This window comes from Ceratotherium simum, chromosome 10 (genome assembly GCF_057802395.1).
Source record: "Ceratotherium simum simum isolate JZ-2026a chromosome 10, ASM5780239v1, whole genome shotgun sequence".
In the NCBI taxonomy this organism is placed as follows: domain Eukaryota; kingdom Metazoa; phylum Chordata; class Mammalia; order Perissodactyla; family Rhinocerotidae; genus Ceratotherium; species Ceratotherium simum.
In genome coordinates, this window is record NC_141909.1 from 83,460,077 (window position 1) to 83,483,019 (window position 22,943).

Consider the following 22,943-nt stretch of genomic DNA (forward strand, 5'->3'; position numbering starts at 1 on the left):
ATACTGGGGGTCAACTATTTTTAGAATCTGTTTTTGACCAAAAGAAATTCCTTTGCCCTGGTGGGTCTTGGAGTGACAGCTGGGCAGCCTTGGTCTTGGCATCTTTCACATCCCAAAGGCAAGGGACGGGCTGTTACCTGGTGGGAACTGCTGGGCGCACAGCTGACCCTGGGGACAGGGAGTCTGGGACTCCCTGGGACTGGTGTCATCAGTTCAGAGGTCCCAGGTGGGCAGAAATAACCAGCAGGACATTTCCCCCACACCTGTCCACGTCTAAGAGCCAGAGAGAGTGGAGAAGAGTGAGAAGGCCAGATGGAGGGCCCATCTGAGCCCAGCACCCAGCACCAGAGGGGAACCAGGCCCTGCTGTCAGTTTTCTTGTGACCCACAGTGTGAAATTCTTTTGACCTCTGCCCCAGAAGAACGCGTGAATATGTCCACGTGCAAGACAGAAACAGGACAATTCACCTAGCAATAAAGCGGGTGTGAGGCTCAGACCCGGGGTCCTGAGCCCAGTGCAGCAGCTGAAGCCCCAACCTGCATCTTTCAGGAAAAGATGGATTCCTGGATGTCTTTCCTCCACTGAGTTTGTGGAGCTCAGTGGATAAAGAGCAGGATTCAGGGCTGCCAACAGTAGGACTAGCCCCTCCTGGAGGAACACGAGGGCCCGGCTGCGCTCACTGTGAAAATGAGGAGGGAGGAGACTGGCAGGTCTTCCACCTGCTTCCTGCACTGCCTCTAGGGGATGCCTGGGTCGCTGGGGCCTGCCAGGTCCCTGGGCCTGGGCTCTGAGAGCCCCCAGTCTGATCTCCAACTCTGCAGCGAGAGAAAGTAGGCTAGATCTAAGGATGAACTTCCTGAGCATAGGGAGACGAACCTCCAGAAGGATTGTCTGAGGAACCCTCTGCTGTCACCTTTTGGGTAGAAAAGAATCTGCTATGAAGCAGGTTCACCTCTGTGTGAAATGCAGAGCAACCCTTCCTTTGACGCCCCCTACTCCCAGTCTTGGGAAATAGTAGGTGTGGGCCTTCAGCAAATGCTGGGAGCTTTCCCTGGACCAGAGGCCCCAGTGTGCTCTGGTTTGGTCTGGCTACTCTGGGGGAGATGGGCTGAGGGCCACTTTGAGGGGCCAGACCTGCCCCTCAGGACTCAGGGGAGGCTGCGGGACCCCCCCACCCAGCCCTGGGGACTATGAGTCTCTGAATCCCAAGTGACCTCTGTTGCTCTGGTGAGAATGACCACTTCGCACAGCCACGGAAGCCAGGCACAAAGCACATGTCTGACACACCCGAGTGGGTGTTGGATAGTCAGGTGGAATCTGGGTGCCCTGAGGCCTGCCCTCTGATCACTCTCTTTATAGGTACTGTTTGTCTTTGCAGCCCAACTGATTACAAAAGCTATTCATATTGTAGAAAGTTCAGGAAGAGAAGGAGAAGGGAGAATTGTCCCTCTTCCCTGAGTGTGTGTGTAGAACTTGGGGATGGCCCAGAGGCACAGAGGATTTTGCCTCTAAGAAACTTCCCCATACTTTTGCGCAGAGACTGAGCAGAGCTGTTGTCCTCTCAGACTGATCCTCCCTCTGCTGGAATGTATGTTATTTATTTACTTTTAGATCTAGGTCTGTGCTGATTGTCTTGGCTCTCTCACCTAATTGTCAGGCTTTTCCCTCCCTGTTCAGGCCTGTGCTGCCAGGTGGGGCTGAGGTCTTACAGCCGGCCCCTCATACCTTCGCTCCCCCGACATGGTCCGGGGCCTTGGAGCCTCGGGACAGGCCAGGGGGTGCGTTGCGCCTCGTCACCCAGAGGGTGCACTTTGATGGCAGTGGCCTGAGGTGAATGACTCTGGGCTGTTACTAACCTGCAGTAGTGACCAGAGGGACAGACGGAGCAGTCACCCTCTTCCTGGAGGCCTGACACGTCCTGGGGAGTGAAGGTCCCTGGGGGACACGGAGGAGGGGACCACGCTCCTGGAGGATGGGAGCAGCTAGTGAAGACGGGTGGTCGGTCAGAGCCTGTGGACCCGCCTCCTCCATGCCCGGACTGACGCACAGCGGGCGTTTCTGTGCCAGGCTCCCTACCTGTCAGCATCCTGCTACCCCTGATGGTGCTGAGTCTTGTGCTGCTTTCTCAGAGGCGATGAAGTGATGAAGTGGCAGTGGCTTCAGTCTCTCTCCCTAGAATTATTGTCCCTTTACAAAGGAGTAACTACCTCACGGAGGATTTCCAGATAGCAGGGAAGCTACGTGGGGCAAGTGCCATTCATCTAGCCAGTGGGGTGCCTACTGGGCGTCAGACACTGTGGGCTCTCTGGGACTAAGTTGGAACCATGTTGGTCCACACCAAGCATGTCTCACCTGGAAGGCCCCCACCAACCCCCAGTGCCAGCTGCCCTTGTCCTCCAACTCAGGCCTCCGCCCAGCCCCATCCTCTGGCTTTGCCGGCCTCAGTACTTCCTTGTGCTCGTGGGCTGTGCTGCTAGGTGCCAGGGACACACAGTGTATGCACCTTGAATGGGAAATAGGAGAAGAAATCCTCCAACAGGGGAAAAGTTTTAAAGGGAGCAGCTGGATCTACTGAAAAAAAATTCTGCCCAGGCATGGGAGTAGGAAGCTGAAGGGTGCGAGTTTAGTTAGAGGAGGCAGGAGGCAGGGAGTAAGCGAGTCGGCTCCTCAGCAAGGGTGGGGTGGGGGTCCGGGAGCACAGCGCTTCCCCACAGAGGGGCCGTCCTCCCTGGGGGGATGTGTGTGTGTGTGACTAGTACAACATGTCACCACGGGGACAACAGACCAGGCTCTCTGAACTTGGGATGTTCTAAGTATTCTGGGTAAGAGGTCACTCTTTTAAAAGGGGCAGGTGTACCTTTCACACCATAGTCATGGGAAAGACAAATGTCTGGTTACCTGTGGATCAAACACTTGCAAACATAATGCGCTCACAACTCCTGAAGCTGGCAGGAAGATTTCTCCCCAAATTTATCTAAGGTGTGACAAAGATTATGAACTTTTGTGGACACCTATTTGTCTGCTGCACTGCCTGGGGACAGCATATGTATGTGCGTGTGCATGTGTTTGTGTGTGCTTGTATATACTGTGTGCTGTGTGAGTGTGTGTGCATGTGTGTGTGTGCACTGTGAGAGGGTATGAATGTACGTGTGTGCGTGTGTGTATGTATCTGCACATGCCCGTGTGAGTTTGTGTGTGTGTGTGTGAGTTTGTGTGAGTATGGGCTCATGCACAGTGTATTCCAGTCACAGGGTGACTGGACTCAAACTCGAAGACAGCAAACTCGCGGTGGCTGCGGCACCACCGTCTGATCTGCCGGGTTCCGCCTCTGCAGCGCCAACACGACTGCCAGGCTTCTCCCTGTGGTGCTCAGGAAGCCACTCCAGATTGTTGACCCAGCTTGTTGGCACAGCTGATGACACCTGTTTGCAGTCATCTCTGGTCCAGGTGATCACCCTAGGCCACCAGACTGAGTACAGGAAAGAGGCAGGGCATGGAGCATGGGTGAGTGGACAGATGAAGAGAAGAGAAACCGGGGGCGGGGAGGGGGGGTAGAGGTGAGAGGAGGTTGAAGGCTATGAGCATGCTCTTCGTCATGGGTGGTCCTCATGCCACTTCACGAATTTTGAATGAAAGAATGATTGAAAGGAAGATGGGGGTGTTGGGGAGGAAGCAGAGGGCCCGGGAGGCACAGGGGGTTGAGGGCTCCTGGGCATACCAGCTGGGCAGTAGGCGTGTGCTGGGCAGAGCCTGGGTACTCTGGTGCCAGCATGTGGGCAGTGAAGGCCAGGTGGATACTGGAGGCAGGTGTGTGAGCCCAGGGAGGGCTGGTACTCTCCTCGGTGGCATGGGGCAGGCCAAGAAGCCCCCGACTGGCAAAAGTGACCCTGGGCATTGGACACAAAGTGACATCTCTGAGAACCAGGCTGGGCGTGATTGGGGTGCTCAGGGCTTGGGATAGTCAATGTGAGGTCCCGCCTCTGACTGGTTCAGGCCATGGGATCTGGAGTGCAGGAGGCCAGGAGGCTGGGTGGGACAGTTGGGGAAAGGAGGAGTCTGGGAGATGGGGGTATGGAGGTTTCTCCTGTGAGGCACCGAGAGCTGGCCTGAGGCCCACAGTTGGAGGGCTCCAGCCTGCATCCTGGACGGGATCCCTGGCTTCTTGTGGGACTGGGCTCCCTCCCACAGCTCCCAGGGGGGTACCTGAGGACAGGGGAGAGCCACAGGGCTGGAGGCCCTGGGGTCCAAGGGCCATTCGGAGAGGGTCACACAGGAGCCAGTTGAAGAGCTGAGGCCCAGGCTGGGGCAGAAGGAGCCAGCTGGGCAGGGCCTGCAGCTCCCCTTGGAGATGCCACCTGGATAGGGAGGGTTGAAGTGCACGGGCTCCGTGTCCTCACACTGGAATATCAACTCTGAGGACAGGGCCTTTGCACTGCTTGGCTCGCTGCTGTACCCCGGTGCTAGAATGGAGCCTAGCACAATGTGTGTCGAATGAAACAGCTGCTGGCCAGGGCCTCCCTCAGGTTGGCCAAGAGCACAGCTTGCATTTTGCGGGCAGAGCCCAGCCTATGGGGTGGAGGAGTGGATCCTGTCCTGGGGGTGGGAGGTCCTCACATCCACACCATGGCACAGGCCTGTCACCCCAGTGGGACCAGAGGCCCCAACCACCCCTGCTCCTGTCGTGCTGTTTGTGTCCCCTCCATGCGTGAAGGAGGAGGGGCCCACAGCTGGGAGGAGAGGGGGCACAGGGCAGACGCTCATGATGGGGCTGCTCCTCATCGTCCCCATGGGGCAGGGCACGGGGTACAGAGTCCCCCGTGGGCAGTAGTGGCCACGGGGGCAGGGTCCATTGAGGGGGAAGGCAGAGTTTCTTCAGGAAGTGGGGCTGGCAACACCCCCCTCACAGTAGTAACTGGCCAAGCAGGGTCCTTGGACACAGAAAGACATGGTAGTTGAAGGCAGCAACAGAAACCTGCCAGCTTGTACTCAAACCCTGTGTGTACTTGGGTAGGCCCAGATCGTGCCCTCCCCTGGGCCCTGCTTGCAGTCCCTAACCTGGGAGAATCATGGACGTTCAAGTAGGAAGAAGGAAAAAGTCAGGGAAACAAGGCATTACTGAGCAGCTGTGGTGTCCTTGGCCCTGGGCCGGGGCTTCCACTTGGAATCTAGGGTGAGGGTGACAACAGGAGGTCACAGCTGTGGGCACTTACTGTGCACCAGGTGCTGTTCTGAGCTCCTGACCTGTAAGGACCGCACTCCCCAGAGCAACTGTGTGTCTGGGGGCCATTATCACCCACATTGTATCGGGGGGAGACTGCGGTCTGAGAGGTTAAGTGACTGGTCCAGGGTCACACCTGCACGAAGCGCAGAGCACGGATGAGAATTCTGGTGGTGGCTACTGAGGCTGCTCTTGGCCCTGAAGCTGGACCTCTTCGGGCAGGAGGGAGGAGCAGGGCTCAAGGAGGAAGTGGCAGGAGGCCACACTGAGGCGGGCTGTGGCCCTGCTGTGGAGAGCCCTAGTGGCGGCTGTATGGAGGGGCCAGACACAGCTCTGCTGGGTGCTTGCACCTACCTTCAGGCTGCCCATTACCTTCCCCAGGGCAATACCTCCCTGCAAGGCAGGGCTGGCAGGCCCTGGGGGAGAGTGAGCCTTCTTGCGGGTTCAGGGTTCCCTCTGGGCAGGGAAGGGCAGAGGGCGTCCCTGCTGGGCAATAGTGACTTGGGGGGAAGGCCCTGGGGAGTGAGCACGGAATGTCCTGAGCCCACAGCTGCTCCCTGTGCCCCAACCTCCCATCATTTATGGCATCTAAGTCAGGGCAGCCCTGAGGGGTGCAGAGAGCACAGCCGGAGGGCATGGAGTGGGGAGGCGCTGGCCCTGGCGGTGGGAAGAGGCGAGGAGGGTGCAGACTCCAGGCCGGTGGTTGGGGGCTCTGGTGGAGCTCTGTCGGGTGGCTAAGGTGTGCCTGTGTGTGCGCATGTGTGCGTGGATGCGTGTGTACATGTGTGCGCGGATGCGTGTGTACATGTGTGCGCAAGCGCTTAGGGACATCAGCACTGAGGTTTCTGGGGTCATTATTTAGTGAGTGGAAGAGAGAGATGTGCCTGGCTCTGTGGTGCTGAGAGGAAGAGTTTCTTGTCCTGGAGAAAGTGGGGTCATGTGCTCACTCATAACCCTCCAGTGCTTCTTCTGGAGAATTGGCTGCCCTAGGAGCCCCCTCCAGGCAGCCTGGCCCCCAGGTGTGGAGAGTCTCACTACCAGACACGCTGGAGGGTCTGGGGTATTTCCTGAGAGGGAGTCAGCCCGCCAGGGCATTCTCTCAGGTCCTCTGGTCTCTCTTTGCAGACAGGCTATGGCTGCCCAAGGGCAGCAGCTCCTTAGGGTCAGGGCAGGACTGACCAGATGCCCTGCCTCCCAGGCCTGTGGTCTTCCATCCATAACACGTGTCTGCTCATCTCCTGGGCAACCACTAGGAACTTGTGGTAAGCAGGAAGTTGTGGACACATGAGGCTGCTCGGCCATTGTCTGGCATCCCCTTCCTTCCTTCACCCCAGGACAGCCACACGCTGAGGACCAGCCAGGTGCTGCTCGGTCACAGGCCGAACGAAGGAGGGTACTGGTATTGTCCCCGGGGGGTGTGGCTCCCTGACAATCTTCACCTCGTGTCCTCCCACTGCAGCATGATCAGCCCCCTTTATAGGCGTGCTGCCGGCTGCCAAAGAGGGCCGAAATCTCGCCATCAAGCATGGAGTTCTGGGACAGAGCCAAGCTCGAGGAGCTGGGGGAGGTCCCATTTACACTGAACCCTGAGGTGTTCTGTCCACTGTGGGCATGCCCAATGTCCCTCTGCCCCCAAAAGCGAGGGCAGAGGCCAGCCTGAGGGCATTCATTACCTTTGGGGCAGGTGGTGGGCTCCACGGTGGCAGCCTTTTGGCAGTAGGTGCCCCCTGGGCAGGGCAGGCAGGTGTCAGCCCCAGGCAAGGGGCTAAAGGTGCCTGGCTCATAGGGCAGCTCGCTGTGGGCCCCCGGGGGACAGAGGAAGCCAGGGGGACATCTGTATCCGTGGGTTCCATCGGAAGGTGAGGGGACAGCACTGTCTGTCAGGCAGATGTACCTGAGGAAATGGAGAACTGTGGCTGAACCTCCTCCAGCGTGACCACGGGGTCCTGGCCAGGTAGATGGCGAGAGGAAGTGCAGCCTCTGGAACCGCAGTCATCAGAGTTGTGCTGGGGGTAAGGCCAGGGTGGCCATGGCCACGGGCCCTCCCTGGGGTGAAAGGAGCCCTCTGGCCCTCAGCTCTGACACATGCTCCAGCCCCTCGATGGGAACTAAGTAGTAGAGCTCAGGAAATTGGTTCTGGGAAGTGTCCAGCATTTCCCAGAATGGGTACAGCCCCTCTCCAACCTTGCTCTGTCCTCAAGGCCCCTGAGCACGTGGGGTAGGTATTCTCTCACATGGGGCCCAGCTGAGCTTTCTAGTGGCCATGGCCAGTCCCCAGTCCTTTTGACCGTGAGAGGAAGACGCACCACCTGTCAGGAATCTCAGACACCTGCTGGCAGAGGATGTTGGCCAACGGGATAAAGACCAAGGTCTGGTAGGGGCCACCTGCCTGGGGACCAAGCGGGACACCCAGAGCTCCTTGGACCTCAGAAGGTCAATGCTTGGAGGGCCCGTGAGGGTGTGTTCAGTTCAGCCCTAGCTAAGGGATGGCTCATCAGATGGCCACATGCTTGGGGGAGATAGTCACCCTGGCCGGGGCTCCTCAGAGGGGCTGAGAAGAGACCATGGAAATTGGGGTTAGTCTGTGACTTGCGGGACCTGGCAGGCCTGAGCTAGGGACCCTCCTCCCTCCTCAGGCCACTGCTCCCAGGAGTTCAGGGCCAGGGTCCCCTCACCCTGCATGGCAGATCCTTGCCTCTAGGACGTGGAACAGCCCAGGATGGCTGCAGTAGTGCCCCTGGAGGCACGGCTGGCACTGGTCCTTGCTGGCCAGGCCTGGGGCAGAGGAGTAAAACCCAGGCAGGCATGGCATTGGGGAGCCCATTCCCCTGGGGCAGAAGAAGCCAGGGGGGCAGATGTCATTCGCAGAAAGTCCTGGGACCTCTACCTGTGCAGCTGGAAAGAAGGAAGAAAGGATTTCAAATTAGAGCTGTGGTCTCAGGCTGCAAACCCCACTGCTATGAGAAGACAGAGACCAGGACGGACCTAAATGAGGCTGCACTGCACACGAGAACATCACATGCAAAATCACCCCATTAATATGTGCTTTTAACTGTGCCAGCTGAGGCCCGTGGAGGATGAGTGAGGAGAAGGCGGGGGAGGGTCCCCACTTTCTAAATCGTAGCACTGACTCAATGGCCTCCCTCCTTTCCCTTCCTCATCTCTTGGCCTATTCTCTTTGTAGTGTTGATGTAGAATCGGCAACTTCCAGAAGGGGAAGTCTCTGTTCTAAAAGGGAAGCCAGGGCCCAGAGAGGGCAAGGGGCATGTATGTTCAAGGTCACACAGCAAGCCAGTACCAACAAGAATCAGAGCCAGTCAACTAACACACCAATGCACATCTGTCCATCTGTCTGTCCAGCACCGGTCCGTGCATTTATCCACCCAACCGACTGCACTACACTGCTCTACGGTATAGTCACACAGCAGACTGATGGTCACTTTCTCGCCGTGTGGCCTTGAGAAACTCCATTACCCCATGTGCTCCTCAGTTTCTTCATGTCTAAAGTGGGGCGGCCCTGGGGCCTCCTCCAGGGCCAAGTGAGGACTGCTGAGTCAACGTGTATGCAGCCCACGATGTGGCCCAGCACGAGGAAAGGCTCTGTGCACGTTTCCTGCTGTTACTGCCACATGTTATCTAACCCAAGATGTTATCTGCTGGAAGTTGAGCAATTTAAAATAAAAAAATCCCTGCCATTGATTGCCAGATGCCATGGATGATAAGGTGCTGCTGATTTTAGAGATGTTAAATGTGAAAAAGATGCACATCTTAGAATCATTGAAATAACATATCACTGGGCCCAGTGCCAGGCCTTGGGGACACGAAGGTGAGGAGAGTCCTGCCCTCAGGGAGATGCAACCTGGGTGGGAGCCCAGCAGGAACCCCTGGCGAGCTTTGTGGTCCTGAGCCAATACACGTGGGGTGCTGCAGGGTGGATTCAGACACCTGTCTAGGGTGCTCAGCCCAGTGTTCTGTACCTTGTGTTTGATGGAGGTGGGAGACAGCGCTCCCCCTGTGCAGTAGTGGGCAGAGTGGCAGAGCCCCGACGGCCGGGATAGCCCTTCCGATGAGCAGAACATCCCTAGAAGAAGCAGAACCAAGGGACAGCAGAGCCACCCCTCCCACCTCCCTCCTGCTCTGGCACCAGCCCGGACTCTCTTGCACTGTGTCCCACCTTCACCTCCCTCCCCTCCATCCGCACCTTCACCTCCCTCCCCTCCTTCCTCTACCTTCTCCTCCCTCCCCTCCCTCCCCACTTTTTTCTCTCCCTCCCTAGGCGTGACTAGCGCATGGTGCTGGTGTGATGGGCAGAAAGAGGGGGAGTGAGGGAGGAACGAGCTAGAGATGTGGAGCTGCCTTGACCAGGGCAGTCCTCTCTCTCCAGCAACACCTGCTGTCTGAAGAGAACATGGGATTGGTCTTGTCCTCCGCCCTAGAAGTGCTTGTGGGGTGGGCTGGGGCACTGGGCATAGGGAGGCCCTAAAATCCAGACAGCGCGGGCTATGGTCCTGCTAGGAGATCGATGGGGCCCTGGCCCACGTCTGGCCTGACTTTGCTTTCCGTGTCCCACCTGTTGGACTGGTGAGGTGCTGCCATGACGATGTGGGCCCAGGGAGCCGGGGAATGTGCTCCCTCATGACTTTGTTGCTTACCCTCTTTCCACTGTTCCTCGCTCTTGCCCCAACCCTTCAGCCCAGGCTTCCTGAGGGCCCAGGGTCTGGAGTCTACAAACCTGCCGGGCACAGCTCACAATCCAGCTCTGCAGTGGCCCCTTGCCTGGGTCCAAATATCCCCCGAGGGCATGGGTGGACAGTGGCTGAGTGGGAGCCAGGGGGACAGAAGTAGCCTTGGAGGCAGAGGCTGGGGTCTAGGGGGCAATGGCAGGGTCAGCTCTAGCTTGTGGTGGGAGCCTCACCATTGGAGACTCAGGACCCCCGGGCTCTGAACCTGCCCTGGCCCAGCCCCACAGTCAAGATGCACTATTCTTTGTCTAATTCTGGGTGTGTTGACTGGGAGGGGGGCCCTCAATGGCTGACCATCTGCCATTGCATCAGAAGGTACATTGCCCAGGAAACCTCTGTGGGCCCCTAAGATCTCCATCTTCAAGGGGCCCTGGCTATTGAGCATAAAGTTCCCTTTCTCCAGGACATGGCACTCATCCACACTGGTCACACTGGGGCCACACCCTCAGTTCGCTTAGTGGCCTGCAGCCACTTGTGTTTAGAGATGGCCAAGGCCATTTGCAACCTCATGTGTGCAGCGTGTACATTTGGGAAACTCAGTCAGGCCACAGCCAATTAGATTCTAGGGTCCTAGATCTCAGACTGTCCTGTCCTGCACCTTGTGCCTACTGTGCCCAGAGCTGGGCTGGACACCTCATCCTGATGAGTCGTCATGCAATGCCCTGTCCTGGTTTATTTAAGTCCCTGACATGCCCCTCCCTCGTACCCGGCCTGTTTCAGGGCCCCCTCCCTCCACTCTGCTGTCGGTTCACAGGGCTGCCTGTGGATCACAGCACTGACTTGTGTGACTATGACAGCCAAACTTCTGGCGTAAGAATTCTGGAGACATATACTAAAGGAAGGCACACAGGGACACCAGGGGTCTCATTGTGCCACCCCAGGTTAGTCCCTCCCCCTCTCTAACAGGGCAGGGGAACTCCTGGTCGTCAAGGAGGCATTGCTTCTGCAGGGGCTCATGGAGAGCTAGGTGCTCCCACTACCAGCACCTTTCTTGGGACCTAGCGCCCTGTGGAGGCCTTGAGCTCAGCCCCAGTGAGCCCACCTATGCCAGAGGCTTCACTGTAGAATTCTGCAGGGCAGGGCTCACAGGAGCTCTTTGCTTCCTGGGGCTGGAATGTGGCTGGGGAGATCCCTCGGAACAGTAGAAGCCACGGGGGCACCGGAAAGATATAGGAGTGGCTGAGGTCTGGCCAGAGGGACAGTAATAACCTGCTGAGCATGGCCCATCTGGGAAGCGTTTCCCGGCCCCTGTGGAGAGGGGGTGGAGACAGGCTCAGTTCACCACAGTGGGCCTGGCTTCAAATTAGAAGGAAAAGGAGAAAAGGGACCAGGAAGAGTGTCTTGAGCTGCATCTAGGCTTGGAGCGGCAGTGTGACCTGGAGCTCAAGGAGCAAGTCTTTGGAGCCAGACTCTGTGTCCCCTCCTAGCTCTGCTGCTCACTACCTATGCACTCTGCAGGGGGCCTCTCTGAACTCAGGCTTTTCATCTGTAAAATAGTAGTCTGGTTGTGAGGATAAATGAGTTAAAAGGCTTGTCTGGTCACATCCAATGGGCATGCAGAGCCAAGGTGAGAGAGTGCTGACTTAGGAACATAGACATGCAAGCCTGGCTGTGGTGGTTGAAGCTGTGCAGGGCTCTGCTGCCCTGGCTGCAGGTGATGGGCCAATGCCTCATATCTCAAGCCTTATTGTGGTGTGACACACCTGTGCTTTTGTGGGGACCCCTGGGGGCCTGAGGACCATTTGAGGGAACTCACATCTCCCTTTGTCTGCTTGCCAGCTTCAGGCACTGGTCTATTTACCGCCCAGCTGTCTCTTGTTCTAGGTGATTTACATATAAATGGAGTAGATGGCTAAAATGGACAAATGCACACCACACTTTCCCCCACGTGGTTACCGCTATGTCCACGCTCTCCTCCTTGGGCTCAGCCCTGGTGGGATCTCCCTGAGGCCCTGCCCCCAACAGTTCTGGGTCTAGCCCTGCTCCTGAACATGGCCGCAGCCTCCTGCTCTCACCCCACTGGCTCAGGCCTGGGGGCCTTCAGAGACGGCGCCAGTGCTGCCCGGACCTCCGTCCCAGGATCACCCACCCAGGACACCCAGAGCACCACGTCCACCAGAGATCTGTGTGGGCCTGGGCTGGGGCGTTCGTGCGCTTGGCTGTCCCTTCCCCTTCCTTCCCCACTGTGGACTTGCAGGGTCAGGGCAGGTCACCTTTGCCTTTCCCTCCCATCCCCACGCCCAGGCCTCAAGGGGTGCTCCCTATGTGGGGCTGCAGGTCTTACGCGATGCGAGGGGACCTGGGGTGTCCCTGCAGGCAGCCTGCAGGCAGGCTAAGTATCTCTGGGACAAGTGGGTCAGTCAGGGACCCTGCAAAGTCCCAGAAAGATGGCTCTTGTCACCCAAATTGGAGCAGAACTGTCCTGCAAGACAGGGCCTTCAATCCTCAGTGCCGCGTGCACCGGGCCTCTCTCGGAAGGTGCCTCTGGGACACGAGTGCTGGGTGGGCCGTCTGGGTACCCAGAGGGCAGTAGTAGCTGGCAGGACAGTCCACTGGCCAAACGGTGCTGGCTCCTGGTCCCTGGATCCATAAGGGACAGAACCTGTGGACACAGCCAGTGGGTGGTCAGGAATGAAGGAGTTGATACCTTCTATATCCTCAGGCTTTCACTGAAGTGAGGGTCCTCTAGAGGAAGGAGGCTGCAGGGACCTGGAGCATTTGGGCAGAAGCCAAACCCCCACAGGACCATCCGAGGTTGGAGGAAATGAACGTTAGGGTGGACAACAGCCTCCTGGCTTGTTGAGTCTTTTGCATGAAGCCCTGTAGCCCTCCAAGGCTCCTGTATCAGCAGTTGAGTGTTTATTACAAGGGGCTCTCTAGGGCAATGGGGCCTGGGGGGCCCATGGTCACTGGTCCCTGCAGCATGTTTGAGCCCCTCTGGCTTCAGGGAGGGCAGGAAAGGTCCCATGTCACCCAGATAGAAGATGAGCCCTGCTCCAGCAACAGGTCCTCACTTTCCAGCGGGGCATGTCTTGCAGACAGTCTGTCCAGATTCATCCTGATACTGCCCTGGGGGACAGAGGTGGGGTTCCCGGCTGCCCTGGGGGCAGGCGTGCCTGGCAGGACAGAGTGCCTAGAAAAGCCGAGGGAGGTAGGTGTTTCCTCTTGGGAGATTCCCCATCGCCTTCCAGCCAGCGCCCAGAAGGACTACTTCTTACTCCCTCCACAGAAGTGTGGGTGTGTGATTTGTGGTGCCTATGACGTATGATACTTCTGGCCCTGACCCCTGCCACCTTGGTCCTGTGGGCACCTGGAGGGGAGACAGCTCCAGCTGAAAGCTAGCCCTATGTAGGAGGGCCATGTGGGAACCTCTCACAGCCTGGGTGGGAAGGGGCCAGGTCTGCAGTGCCTGGGCCAAGAGGGCGGGGGTACCGTGCTCTCCCAGGCTGGGAGTCAGAGCTGGGAGCCTCACAGGGCGCAGAAGGCAGCCCCAGGCTTCCAGGTCAGAGCATCTCTCACCAAAGCTGTTCCCAGGGGTCCTAGTCCTATGAGATGTTCCTCAAAACACAGCGTCTTTGGGCGTGTAAGTTTGGGAAATGGTGTGTCCACTAAGCCTGGGGAGACCCTTGTGCTCTTTATCACATGGAGCACTGGCCTGCAGGAGGAAGCCCGTCTGCACTCACAAACTTGGCTTCCCAGGGCCCATGACTGACGAAGGCGCGAGATGCTGGGTTGCAGTGGAGTTAATGTAGGAGGCCGACCCCGGGAAGGGATGGTGCAGGGTCAGAACCCTGTACTTTGTGTCCATATTCTGGGGGATGGAACTGTTTTTATGTTTTTACATATCAACTTTATTTCCTGGGATATTTAATGAATTTGTTTTGGAGATGCTGTCCTAGGTCAGCTATGTTCTAGGGTTGGTTGGGGCTGTTCCACGCCGAGGCCAGAGCTTCCAGGTAGGGAGGTGGGGGCACCCTTTTGAGAGCTGGAGTATCAGAGGGAGCGTCCCCCTCAGGTTAGCCCTTCCCAGCGCCCAGTGGTCACCGACACTTTATTACAATTACAGCATCTCAAAACTGATTGCAGCCAGCCTGTTGAGAGCTGGCCCAGAAGACGGAACTGTGCCGGCTGGGCTAAGGCCTTGTCCTTGGGTCTGTCCTCTCTCTTCTCTGCCTGGCCCTGGGTCTCGTGTGAGGAGTGAAGCCCCTGCCTGTTCCCTGACAAGAGGGTCTTGGCCCCGGAGCACCTGTATTCCTTCCCCCAAAGCACAGGATTTGCCATCTTTGACTGATTGTTTTTGTTTTAATGCTTTTTCTTTTGTCCCTTCCTTCTCCCTCACCCCAAGCTTCTCTTCTCTCCCTTTCTGAGCTCTGGGTGCACAAGAGCCTTGCTAACACATGGTGTTTCGGCCCCTCCTCAGCAGGCCCCAGGTCATGAGGGCTCCTCTCACTGCTTTTGGGTACAGGAGCCTAAGTGCAGAGGGAGAACCCACGGCCCATGTCTCCCTTCCAGGCTGGCCCCCTGGAGGTCCCACAGCACCCACCCCCTCCCAAAAGATGAGGAGGGTCTGCCCTTACCTGGACTGTGCCCAGAGGCAGAAGCCCTGGGACAGAACGAGCCTCCTTCACACGGGGCCTCTGGGGAGCTCAGGCCAGCCCCAGAACCAGCCGGCCGGGCATGGCTGGCAGTCCTCCAGCGATGTGGCCCCAGGGATGGGCAGGAGAGAGCCTGCAGGTCCACACACTGTGGCCACCGCCAGGAGGCCTCCCAGATGAAGCCCCGCGGTGGCCCATCTCAGACGGCAGAGCCATGATCCTGCTCAGCCTCACAGAGCAGTGACTGCAAGTCCCCTCGCCTCCCGGGTCCACCTTATACCTGGGGTGCTGGAGCCTGGGCTCAGCTGACACAGGTGAGGTGCATCTTGTCCCCCATCTCCACTGCTAGGAATTACTCCCTTCTCGCTGTGCTCCTGCCCTCCACCCCTCCCTGGTCAAGCCTCCCCAGAGGGCTCGAGCTCTAAATTCCCCTCCACACTCCACCACACGCCCCATGCTGCACGGATGCAGGACGGATGTCACTCTCTAAGTGCAATGTGGGCGTTTATTCTGGGTCCTTCCTCAGGCTGGGCCTCCACTCCTTTCCCTCTCAAGGGCCCAGAGCAGACCCTGAACTGCTGGTGCTCATGCATCAGTGACTCACCGGGGGGACAGGGAGTGGGCCTGGGGCTGCCCTGGGGACAGAAGTGGCCAGGAGGACAGGGGTCTCCTGTGATCCCATCAGTAGGATTCAGGACAGATGCTCCCTGAGTGCAGTGGAACCCTGCACGGCAGGGCCCAGACACGGCCACCAGCCCAGGCAGGAGACAATAGGAGCCTGTATGGAAGAGGGGAAGACAGGATCCCCGGGGCTTGGGGGGCAGAGGGATTGCCCCTCCCCACCCACCTCCACCCCACACCCCAGCCAGTAAACGTGGGCTAATCTAATGTGCGCTGTGGGCTGTGGCCAGTGTTCCCGTCTGAGCCAGGCCCGAGTGCTGCCCTCATTGGCCAGGGAGGATGCGGCCTAATGCGCCTGGGGTGGGGGTGACCCCTTACCTCGCTCACAGGCGATGCAGTCTGACTGCTGAACACCCCCTCCCTGTGGCTTGTAGGTGCCCCTGGGGCAGGGGAACTGAGAAGCAAAGGAGGTGGAGGCAGGGCAGTAATGGCCGGCTGGACATTCGTTCCCCACCACAGAGGAGGTGTTTCTGGGCAGAAGAAACTACAGAGAGGGCGGGGGAGGAGGGATCTCAGAGGGCTGTATGGCCCCTGCAGCCAGGAGTGTGCGGGGACGCCCTCCCCCACTGGCCTCAGGAGTAATCGTTGGCTGGGCCCAGCTCTGTTCCAGCTCAGGGCACTGGTGGGGGAGGCCGAATGGCTTAAAATGCAGCAAAAGAGACGCAGGTGCGAAATTAGGAATGACTCAGCCATACACAACAAAGAGATCAAGAGACAGAAAGAAAGATGGCTAGAAGAAGTTGTGGAAATTCTTCTGTCTTCTTAAAGTCACAGAAAACTCAGGCAGAAAGGGGTCTTAGCGAGCATCTGGTCCAGCCGCCTCCAGTGGCAGGAATGCAAACCGCGTGCTCAGCTGGACACGTGGGTCCGTGGATGGCCTCTCTGCACTCACCCCTTAGGACAAGGGTCACAGTGGCCCAGGGAGGCCAGGCCATTGTGGGTGCCTGCTGGGCAGGGCCTGGGGGTAACGGTGCCTGGGGGGCAAAAGTGTCCTGAAAGGGAAGCAGACCCAACAGGTCAGGGCGACAAGAAATCCTACTGTTTGGCACTCAGAGTGGCCCCATCCTAAACTCAGTTCCTGGAGGGCCCAGGGGACCACTGGCAGCCTCCTGATGGCCCTTGGCCCCTCACTGGGTGGCAGCCTTGGAGTCTGCTCATTCCCCACCTCCCCAGACCCCTCCTCAGGCCAGCCTCCGGGGTACCTGCAGGGCACGGGCCACTGGTCCGGTCTCCCAGGAAGCTGTTGGGGATGAGGACCCCACTGAGGCAGAAGAAGCCTGTGCTGCTTCAGTCCAGAGGGGCTGGCAAGGCCAGCAGAGCTGCAATAGTGGCCGGGCGGGCAGGAGGAGCAGGAAGCCTGAGGAGAGCCACACCAAGAGGACTGAAAGGGGCCTCAGATCAGAGAGTGTCTTGTCCTAGTTCACCTCCCTCCGTGCACCACACCCCTGACAGGCATTCCCACTGCTCTGCCTGCACATTCTCCATGCGGGTGTGCCTCCCTGCAATAGCCCATGGCTCCTACAACCAGGATTTGACCCTCCGCACTGCTCCAGCAGCCTGTCATTCTACTGGCTTTCTCTTCTGCTCTTTACTGCCATGCCCTTTTGTAGTTTGACTAGTAACACCAGGGGAAGCCTCTTCTCCGGGTCCACCTCCAGGAAGCCCTGTCCGCTCATTTGGGCGAGGAGACCAAGTGCTCCCGAGAGCTGGGATTCCTGGAGCCTTTGACAAGCCAGGCATTCCGGGGAATATCTGTCTAACAGCAGCAGGGTGTCTGGTAAATGCAGTACAAACTATAATTTGGAGGAGTTCGTGAATTGGACTAGATATTAAAGTTGCTTTTGGAACCTGGCAATTTAAATAGAATTTTGTGTATCCTATGGTGGCCCTTTATAAATCATTTATTAATGTGTATTGAAAGTAACGTCCCACGTCACTCCTCTGCTCAAACCCTCCTTTGGTCTCCATCCCACTCAGGCAGTAGCTCAGTCATCATGGTGGGCACAGGTGCTGTGTAGCTGGACCTTTGCTCCCTCTCCAGCCTCCTCTGGCCCACCCTCACCCAGCACCCTCCTTGTGCTCCTTACAGTCCCCAAGGGGGGCTTGCTGTTCCCTCCAAGGTTCCAAAATTAGCTTGTTCTAGTTATGCCTACATCCAACAGACACATGCTGGGAGGCTGCTATGTGCCAGGCACTATTCTGACTGTAGGGCAGTGAGCACAAAGACAGGACTCCCCAGCTTTGTGGGGCCTCTATTTTAGTGGAGAATACAGAAAATCAGTAATGGCAACAAGTAAACAGGATGTTAGACTGTGATATGTGCTAAGGAGGGCCAGGGAAGGCCCCTTTGGAAAGGGACTTTTGAGTAAACACCTGAAAGAAGGGAAGCAGCTGGCCAGGTGGCCCTGTTCTCCAATCTCCTTGACAACCTTTGACCTTGGGGGCAGGGCAGTTTGGCTAGATCCAAACAGGGCCCTCCCCACACCCAGCCTCCTTTCCAGGCTGGGGGCCCCTTACCTCTGAACTGAGCTTGGCACGTGAGCTGAAGGTACCAGGAGGGCAAGGCTGGGGCACAGCCGAGCCCCTGGGGCAGTTGTGTCCCTGAGGACATGGTCCAGCCCCCTCTGGACCCAAGAGACAAGTCAGCCTGGCCACTGGGAAGTGCAGGGTGAGGAGAGGTGCCCCGGACAGCTCCCCCTGCATCGCTGGCACAGACTCAGGGCCCTAGAAGAATTAGGCTGCTGATTCCCAAGGCCCACCTGGGAGAGGTCCCTCCTGCAGGCTGCACCCTCTGCACCTGCCCTCTCCCACAGCCCATGAGGCTCTTAACACCGGGAAGAGGTCAGGGACACTCTTCCTGACAAAGGACAGTGGCGTTGGGAAGGGGCGCCTGAGGGAGGCAGGGCCTCCTTTGAAGACTCAAGCCCTGGGGTCTGGTGGATGGACAGTATCTGAGATGGGGTCAAGGGACCGACTGGATGACCACCCATTTCAGTTCTTGCTGCAGAGGCCTCTGCAGACCTCCCTGCAATGGCTTGTGTTTTCCCATTTTTCTCATTTCCAGAGCCACCCAGCTGTGTCTTCTCTCCTTCTCTCCCTTGCCCCACATGGACCCTGCTCCAAGAGGCCTGCCACCAGGGCTGCTCGGTGACTGAGCGTGGGAACCGGGGCTTCTGGGCTGTTGCTGAGCAGACTAGGCCATTGGAGCTGGTGGGTCAGAAGCTGGGGGGATGAGCTGCGCACCAGTGTCCTCACCAGTACTCAGGCCTCCCTGAGGCTGGTGGTACCCTTAGGGCTGCAGGGCAGCTGCAGAGTGGCAGGAGGCTGGACCAGGGTCAGTGGGCTTGGGCGCCCAACTTCGCTACTGATTGTATACCCTTAGGCAAAGCAGACCCTCTTCCTAAGCCTCAGTTTCCCCTTCTGCTAAAAACAGAGGTTGGACTGCATCATGGGATTTTGTCCTGCAGTCCCTGGATTTCAAGGGGACTTGACCCCCAGAAGATTAAAACTACCGGAATGATCCCTTGGCTATACATGAGAACCATTTGGGAAGATTAGAAATTGACCGTACCTGGCTGGTCCCCAGCCCAAGTACTCTGGTTTGATGGCCTGTCCCTTCTCTCATCCAAGTATCAGTATGTACCAGGCAACTCAAATGCATGGCCTGGCCCCAGATTGCTTCACCATGACCCCTAAGGCGAGCTCCCTCAGGCTGCCTTGGTGTTGCCCTCAGCCTGGCCCATGTGGGATATGGGGATCCTGGGGGGTCCCGCCCGGGGTAGACAGTGGGTGGAAGAGACAAATGCCAGAGCACTGTTCATTGCTGGGCTACGGTGTTCTGCCCACCACGAACGAGAGCCCAGGAACACTGGTGGCCCAGGATAGGTACCCCAGGTATCTCGGAAAGAACAGACTCAGTCTCTCTGGGTTGACCAGTGAGTGGGTGAAGAGCCCTGAATCTGTCCCCTACCTCCCAGTTGGGGGCTCAGGAAGTGTTCAGTGGGGAGGGTCCAGCACCTTCAGTGCCGGCCTCCGGGTTGGGCTGGGTGGACCCTCTGGAGCAGAAGAAGCACTGTCCGCCTGCCTCTGTCGCGTTGGCCCTGGGGCAGAACCTGCTTCCGTCACAGGCTCAACATCCTGGCAGACTGCTCAGCCTGGGCACGGGGCTGTAGGTGTCCGGGGGGCAGGGCTGCCAGTTGAGCCCTGTCCCTTCAGGGCAATAGAAACCTGTGAAGAGAGCAGGGCTGAGATTGGGGCCTGAGGAGGAAGCCAGAAGAGGTGGGGGAAAGAAGTCTCTGGGCATAGGGGGCCTGGCATGGAGGCCAGGCCACTGTGTAGCAGTGTAAACGTTAATGCTCCTTAGATGCAGGGGTTACCCCCTTATTATCAGAATGTATAGCCCAGGCCTTTGTCTGAGGGAAGTGGGGGAGATAGGCATGTTAACTGCCCTGCAGGTGACTGCCCCCACTCCTCCCTTTTGCTTTGGGCCCTTGCTCAGTGAGCCAGGCTGCTGGCAGGACACAAGCCTCTTGGACACAGCTGTGGCCTCAGCCCTGGAACACAGTAGTGGCCACTGGGACAGATGTGACATTTTGTTGTGTGGGTAACGGAGGTGTAGGAGCTAGGAGGACATGGAGTGGGCTCAGCCATGCCCAGAGGACTGATGGGCTCTGGGGAACAGGACCGCTCGGAGAGCCCCTCCATGGGGGTAGCAGGGACAGTTACCCCAGTGCAGGAAATGCTGGAAAAATGTGGGCCAAGCAAAAGGGCCTCAGCCGAGGAGAGTCACTGAGGAGCATGCAGCCAGGGGCAGTGGATGGACTTCCAGCAAGGGCCCAAGACCCTTCCTAGCCTGTTCGCTCCTGGATCCTCCCCCTTCATGGCCTCCCACCCTCCAACATGGCCCCCAGGACGGTCAGCCGGGCCCTGCTCAGGGGTGGGATGGGAGGTGGCAGAGATGAGAAGTGCTGCCACAATTCTGGACACGTATGTGCTTCCAGTGACCTCGTCTGTAAAGCAATCAGGTTCCAGCACGCTGTATCCGGTGTGGCCTGACTTTGCACGTCTGCGAGTGGCCCACAGGCCTCGCAGGCCAGTGGGGGTGGCTCCTCCCTCCCCATGCTCTCCGCCTGGGTCCAGACCCTGGAGTGGAGCCAACTCTTCACTCTGTGGACACTGTTCCCTGTCCATCAGAGGAAACAAACTGTTTGCCCACCCTGGGTGGCAGGATGCTGGCCAGATTGGTGGGTGGCTACCAGAGCAGAGTCATCCTCCATAGCAATCTTGACATCCTTCTGGGGTTCGGTTCCCTTCCTCAGACCAGGTACCAGGTGGGCATCAGGCTGGGACAGAAGGTCCTGCAGAAGGGAAAGACGCCAGGCAGTTTCCCCAGCTCCCAGTGATCTGAGGGAGACCCTGGACTGTGCTGGGCTCCCATCCCCTGGATCTCTCCCTCCCAGCAGACCAGGCTAGAAATGCCTCCCCCTCTCAGCTTCCAGAGGCCAGGAAGCGGGTCAGCTTTGGAGTCCTTGGGTCAACTTCACTGAATCAATGAAAGATGCTTGCCATCCTGCAAGTGAGGCCCGAGGTTGGGGAGGAATGAGAGAGCCTGAAAAGTATCCCTAAAGTCCAGGCTCGGGGAGAGGAAGGGTGAGGACTGTTGAGCATAGTGGGGAGGGCATTCCGGGGGAGAGGGGATGCTGGGGGAAGGGAAGGGTCCTCTGCTCAGCCCTGCACAGCTCAGCACTGCACACCATTTAGGGCCACTGTGGCCTGTGCTGAGACAAGGGCTCAAGGCCCTGGAGACCTGCCTTCAACCAGCAGAGGGCTAGAAGGGATTTTGACCTCCTTCCGCCCTCCCAAGACTGGATGGGTCCTAGAGGTGGTGAGGTACCCTCGAGGCAGTAGTGTCCAGTGGGGCAGAGGAGGCCTCGTGCCCTGTCAGCAGGGTCCTTGCTGGTGGCTCCTCCTTTGCACCAGTGCCCTGCAGCACAGTCTCCTAGGAGGGAAGACACCTTGTCAGCAGTCCGCTGTGCCTCCCTAGAGAACACAGCATGAGGCGCAGGGCGCTAATGCTCTCCCTACGCCCACCATCCCTCACGACGGCCAGGAGTCCCTGACCCGAAGCCAGCCCTGGGCCCTGGGACGCCCTCCTCCAGGTTCAGTCAGTACTAAGCTCCAGGGTCAGAGTCGGGGGGTGGGTCTGGGCCAGTTTGGAGTTTGTCCTCCTCCGAGACTGTCAACTGCCAGGCCTGGATTTTCCTTGCGGATCAAAGCATTTCCAGTCATTTCATACAAGAGCCACCCAAACACCCCAAGAAAGTAACACTCTCCTTCTTTCCTCTACCCAAACCAGTGAATGGGTGGGGTAGGGGGGCGGGGCAGAGACGCTAAAGATCCTGCTGAGGAGCCCCCGAGTCTGGTGCGGGGGAGTTGGTGGAGCCTCTGTGCTGGGAATGGCGGCTGGAGCATAGTTCTACTCTGAGGCGGGCATGCAGCAACCAGAGACCCCTGACCCCGGGTGACAGCAGAGTCACCGTGGAGAGAGGCCCCACCCCGCTTGTCCTGGCTTTCTAGGGTGGGGTGAGGGACGCTGTTTCTCATGCAAGGGGTCTAGGGAAGGCAGTGGGGATATAGATGCCCTTCTAGCCCAAAAGCCTGTGCTGCTCTGCCTGCAGCTTCTCCCTGAAGTGTCTCCTCCTCAGCCTGGTCTGGGACCCATAGTCAAACCCACTCACTGCTTAAGCCCTTTTCTACCCCCAGGACATACCTGTTGGTGCTGTGAGCCCTGCCAGCGCACAGAATTTCCCAGCGGGGCACAGCTGGCATTCAGTGATGCTCCTCAGCCCCTTCCGAGGGCCGTAAGTGCCTACTGGGCAGCTGTGGGTTGTGGCCACGGCTGTGCCTAGAGGGCAGTAGTAGCCTTGGGGACAAGGGTACAGGCTGAAGTCCTGGACGGGCCCAGCACTAGAGTCGCAGTAATAACCTGGCCAGGAGTGAGGCACACTCGGGAGGGTGCTCCCCTTCCTGACATGGTCAGTCCTGCCGGGGTCTCTGCCTCTGCCTTCAGAGTCCTGTGCTGTAGAGTCCAGGGCCCAGAGCGCTGCCCTCCTGGCCTCGTCCCCTTTGTCTGCATACCCAGGTCTTCACTGCCTCTCACCTGCTGGGCACTGCCCGCTGGGGGCCTGGAGACCAGGCTCCTTGCAGTAGAAGCTGCTCAGGCAGGCCTGGCACGTAGAGGGCATGGTCTGCTCTGGGAGGCTGGAGAAGGTGCCAGCGGGACATGGTATGGGCCTGTGTGATGCTGCAGCTGAGGGCACAGGGAGGCAGCATGGCCTGGCTGAGGGGAGGCCTCAGGTCCAGGGAGCAGGCTTCTCGTGGGCAGCAGGCAGGGACTCAGCCTCAGAGAGGGGGCGGGGCCCATCATAGCATCACCTGTAAAGCCCACCTCTGCCCAACCTCCCTGAGGCCTGGCTCCCTGGTCCCTCTGCAACATACTGAGAGACCCCAGACCCTTCACCTGTAGCTGGAGGAGCAACAGCAGGGCTCAGACCACTGGAGCTAATCAGGCTCCCAGTACGGCAAGGCCACTGCCGTTGGCTCTCAGCTGTCCACACCCAAACAACCTAAACCACAGAAAACACCCGGAGTATATTTTAACCATGCCCCTCTGCAACACTTTTCAGCCTTGGGCTGGATCACCACTGG

At 58.3% G+C, this 22,943-nt stretch overlaps 1 protein-coding gene across 1 annotated transcript in view; it reads right to left on the reverse strand.

Annotated features, from left to right (window-relative positions):
• LOC147916198 (uncharacterized) overlaps positions 1-22,943 on the reverse strand; it is a 52,115-nt gene that overhangs the window by 21,958 nt on the left and 7,214 nt on the right. The window contains 23 exon segments of the mRNA XM_087435750.1: positions 138-200; positions 203-273; positions 1,857-1,965; positions 3,719-3,887; positions 4,204-4,360; positions 4,769-4,928; positions 5,573-5,718; positions 10,999-11,077; positions 11,080-11,208; positions 12,362-12,467; positions 12,469-12,562; positions 12,975-13,092; positions 15,552-15,720; positions 16,125-16,228; positions 16,439-16,523; positions 16,525-16,593; positions 17,754-17,860; positions 19,254-19,463; positions 19,763-19,977; positions 20,452-20,593; positions 21,130-21,234; positions 22,006-22,221; positions 22,396-22,545. Of these exon segments, the coding sequence (XP_087291876.1) occupies positions 138-200; positions 203-273; positions 1,857-1,965; positions 3,719-3,887; positions 4,204-4,360; positions 4,769-4,928; positions 5,573-5,718; positions 10,999-11,077; positions 11,080-11,208; positions 12,362-12,467; positions 12,469-12,562; positions 12,975-13,092; positions 15,552-15,720; positions 16,125-16,228; positions 16,439-16,523; positions 16,525-16,593; positions 17,754-17,860; positions 19,254-19,463; positions 19,763-19,977; positions 20,452-20,593; positions 21,130-21,234; positions 22,006-22,221; positions 22,396-22,545 (2,973 nt within the window).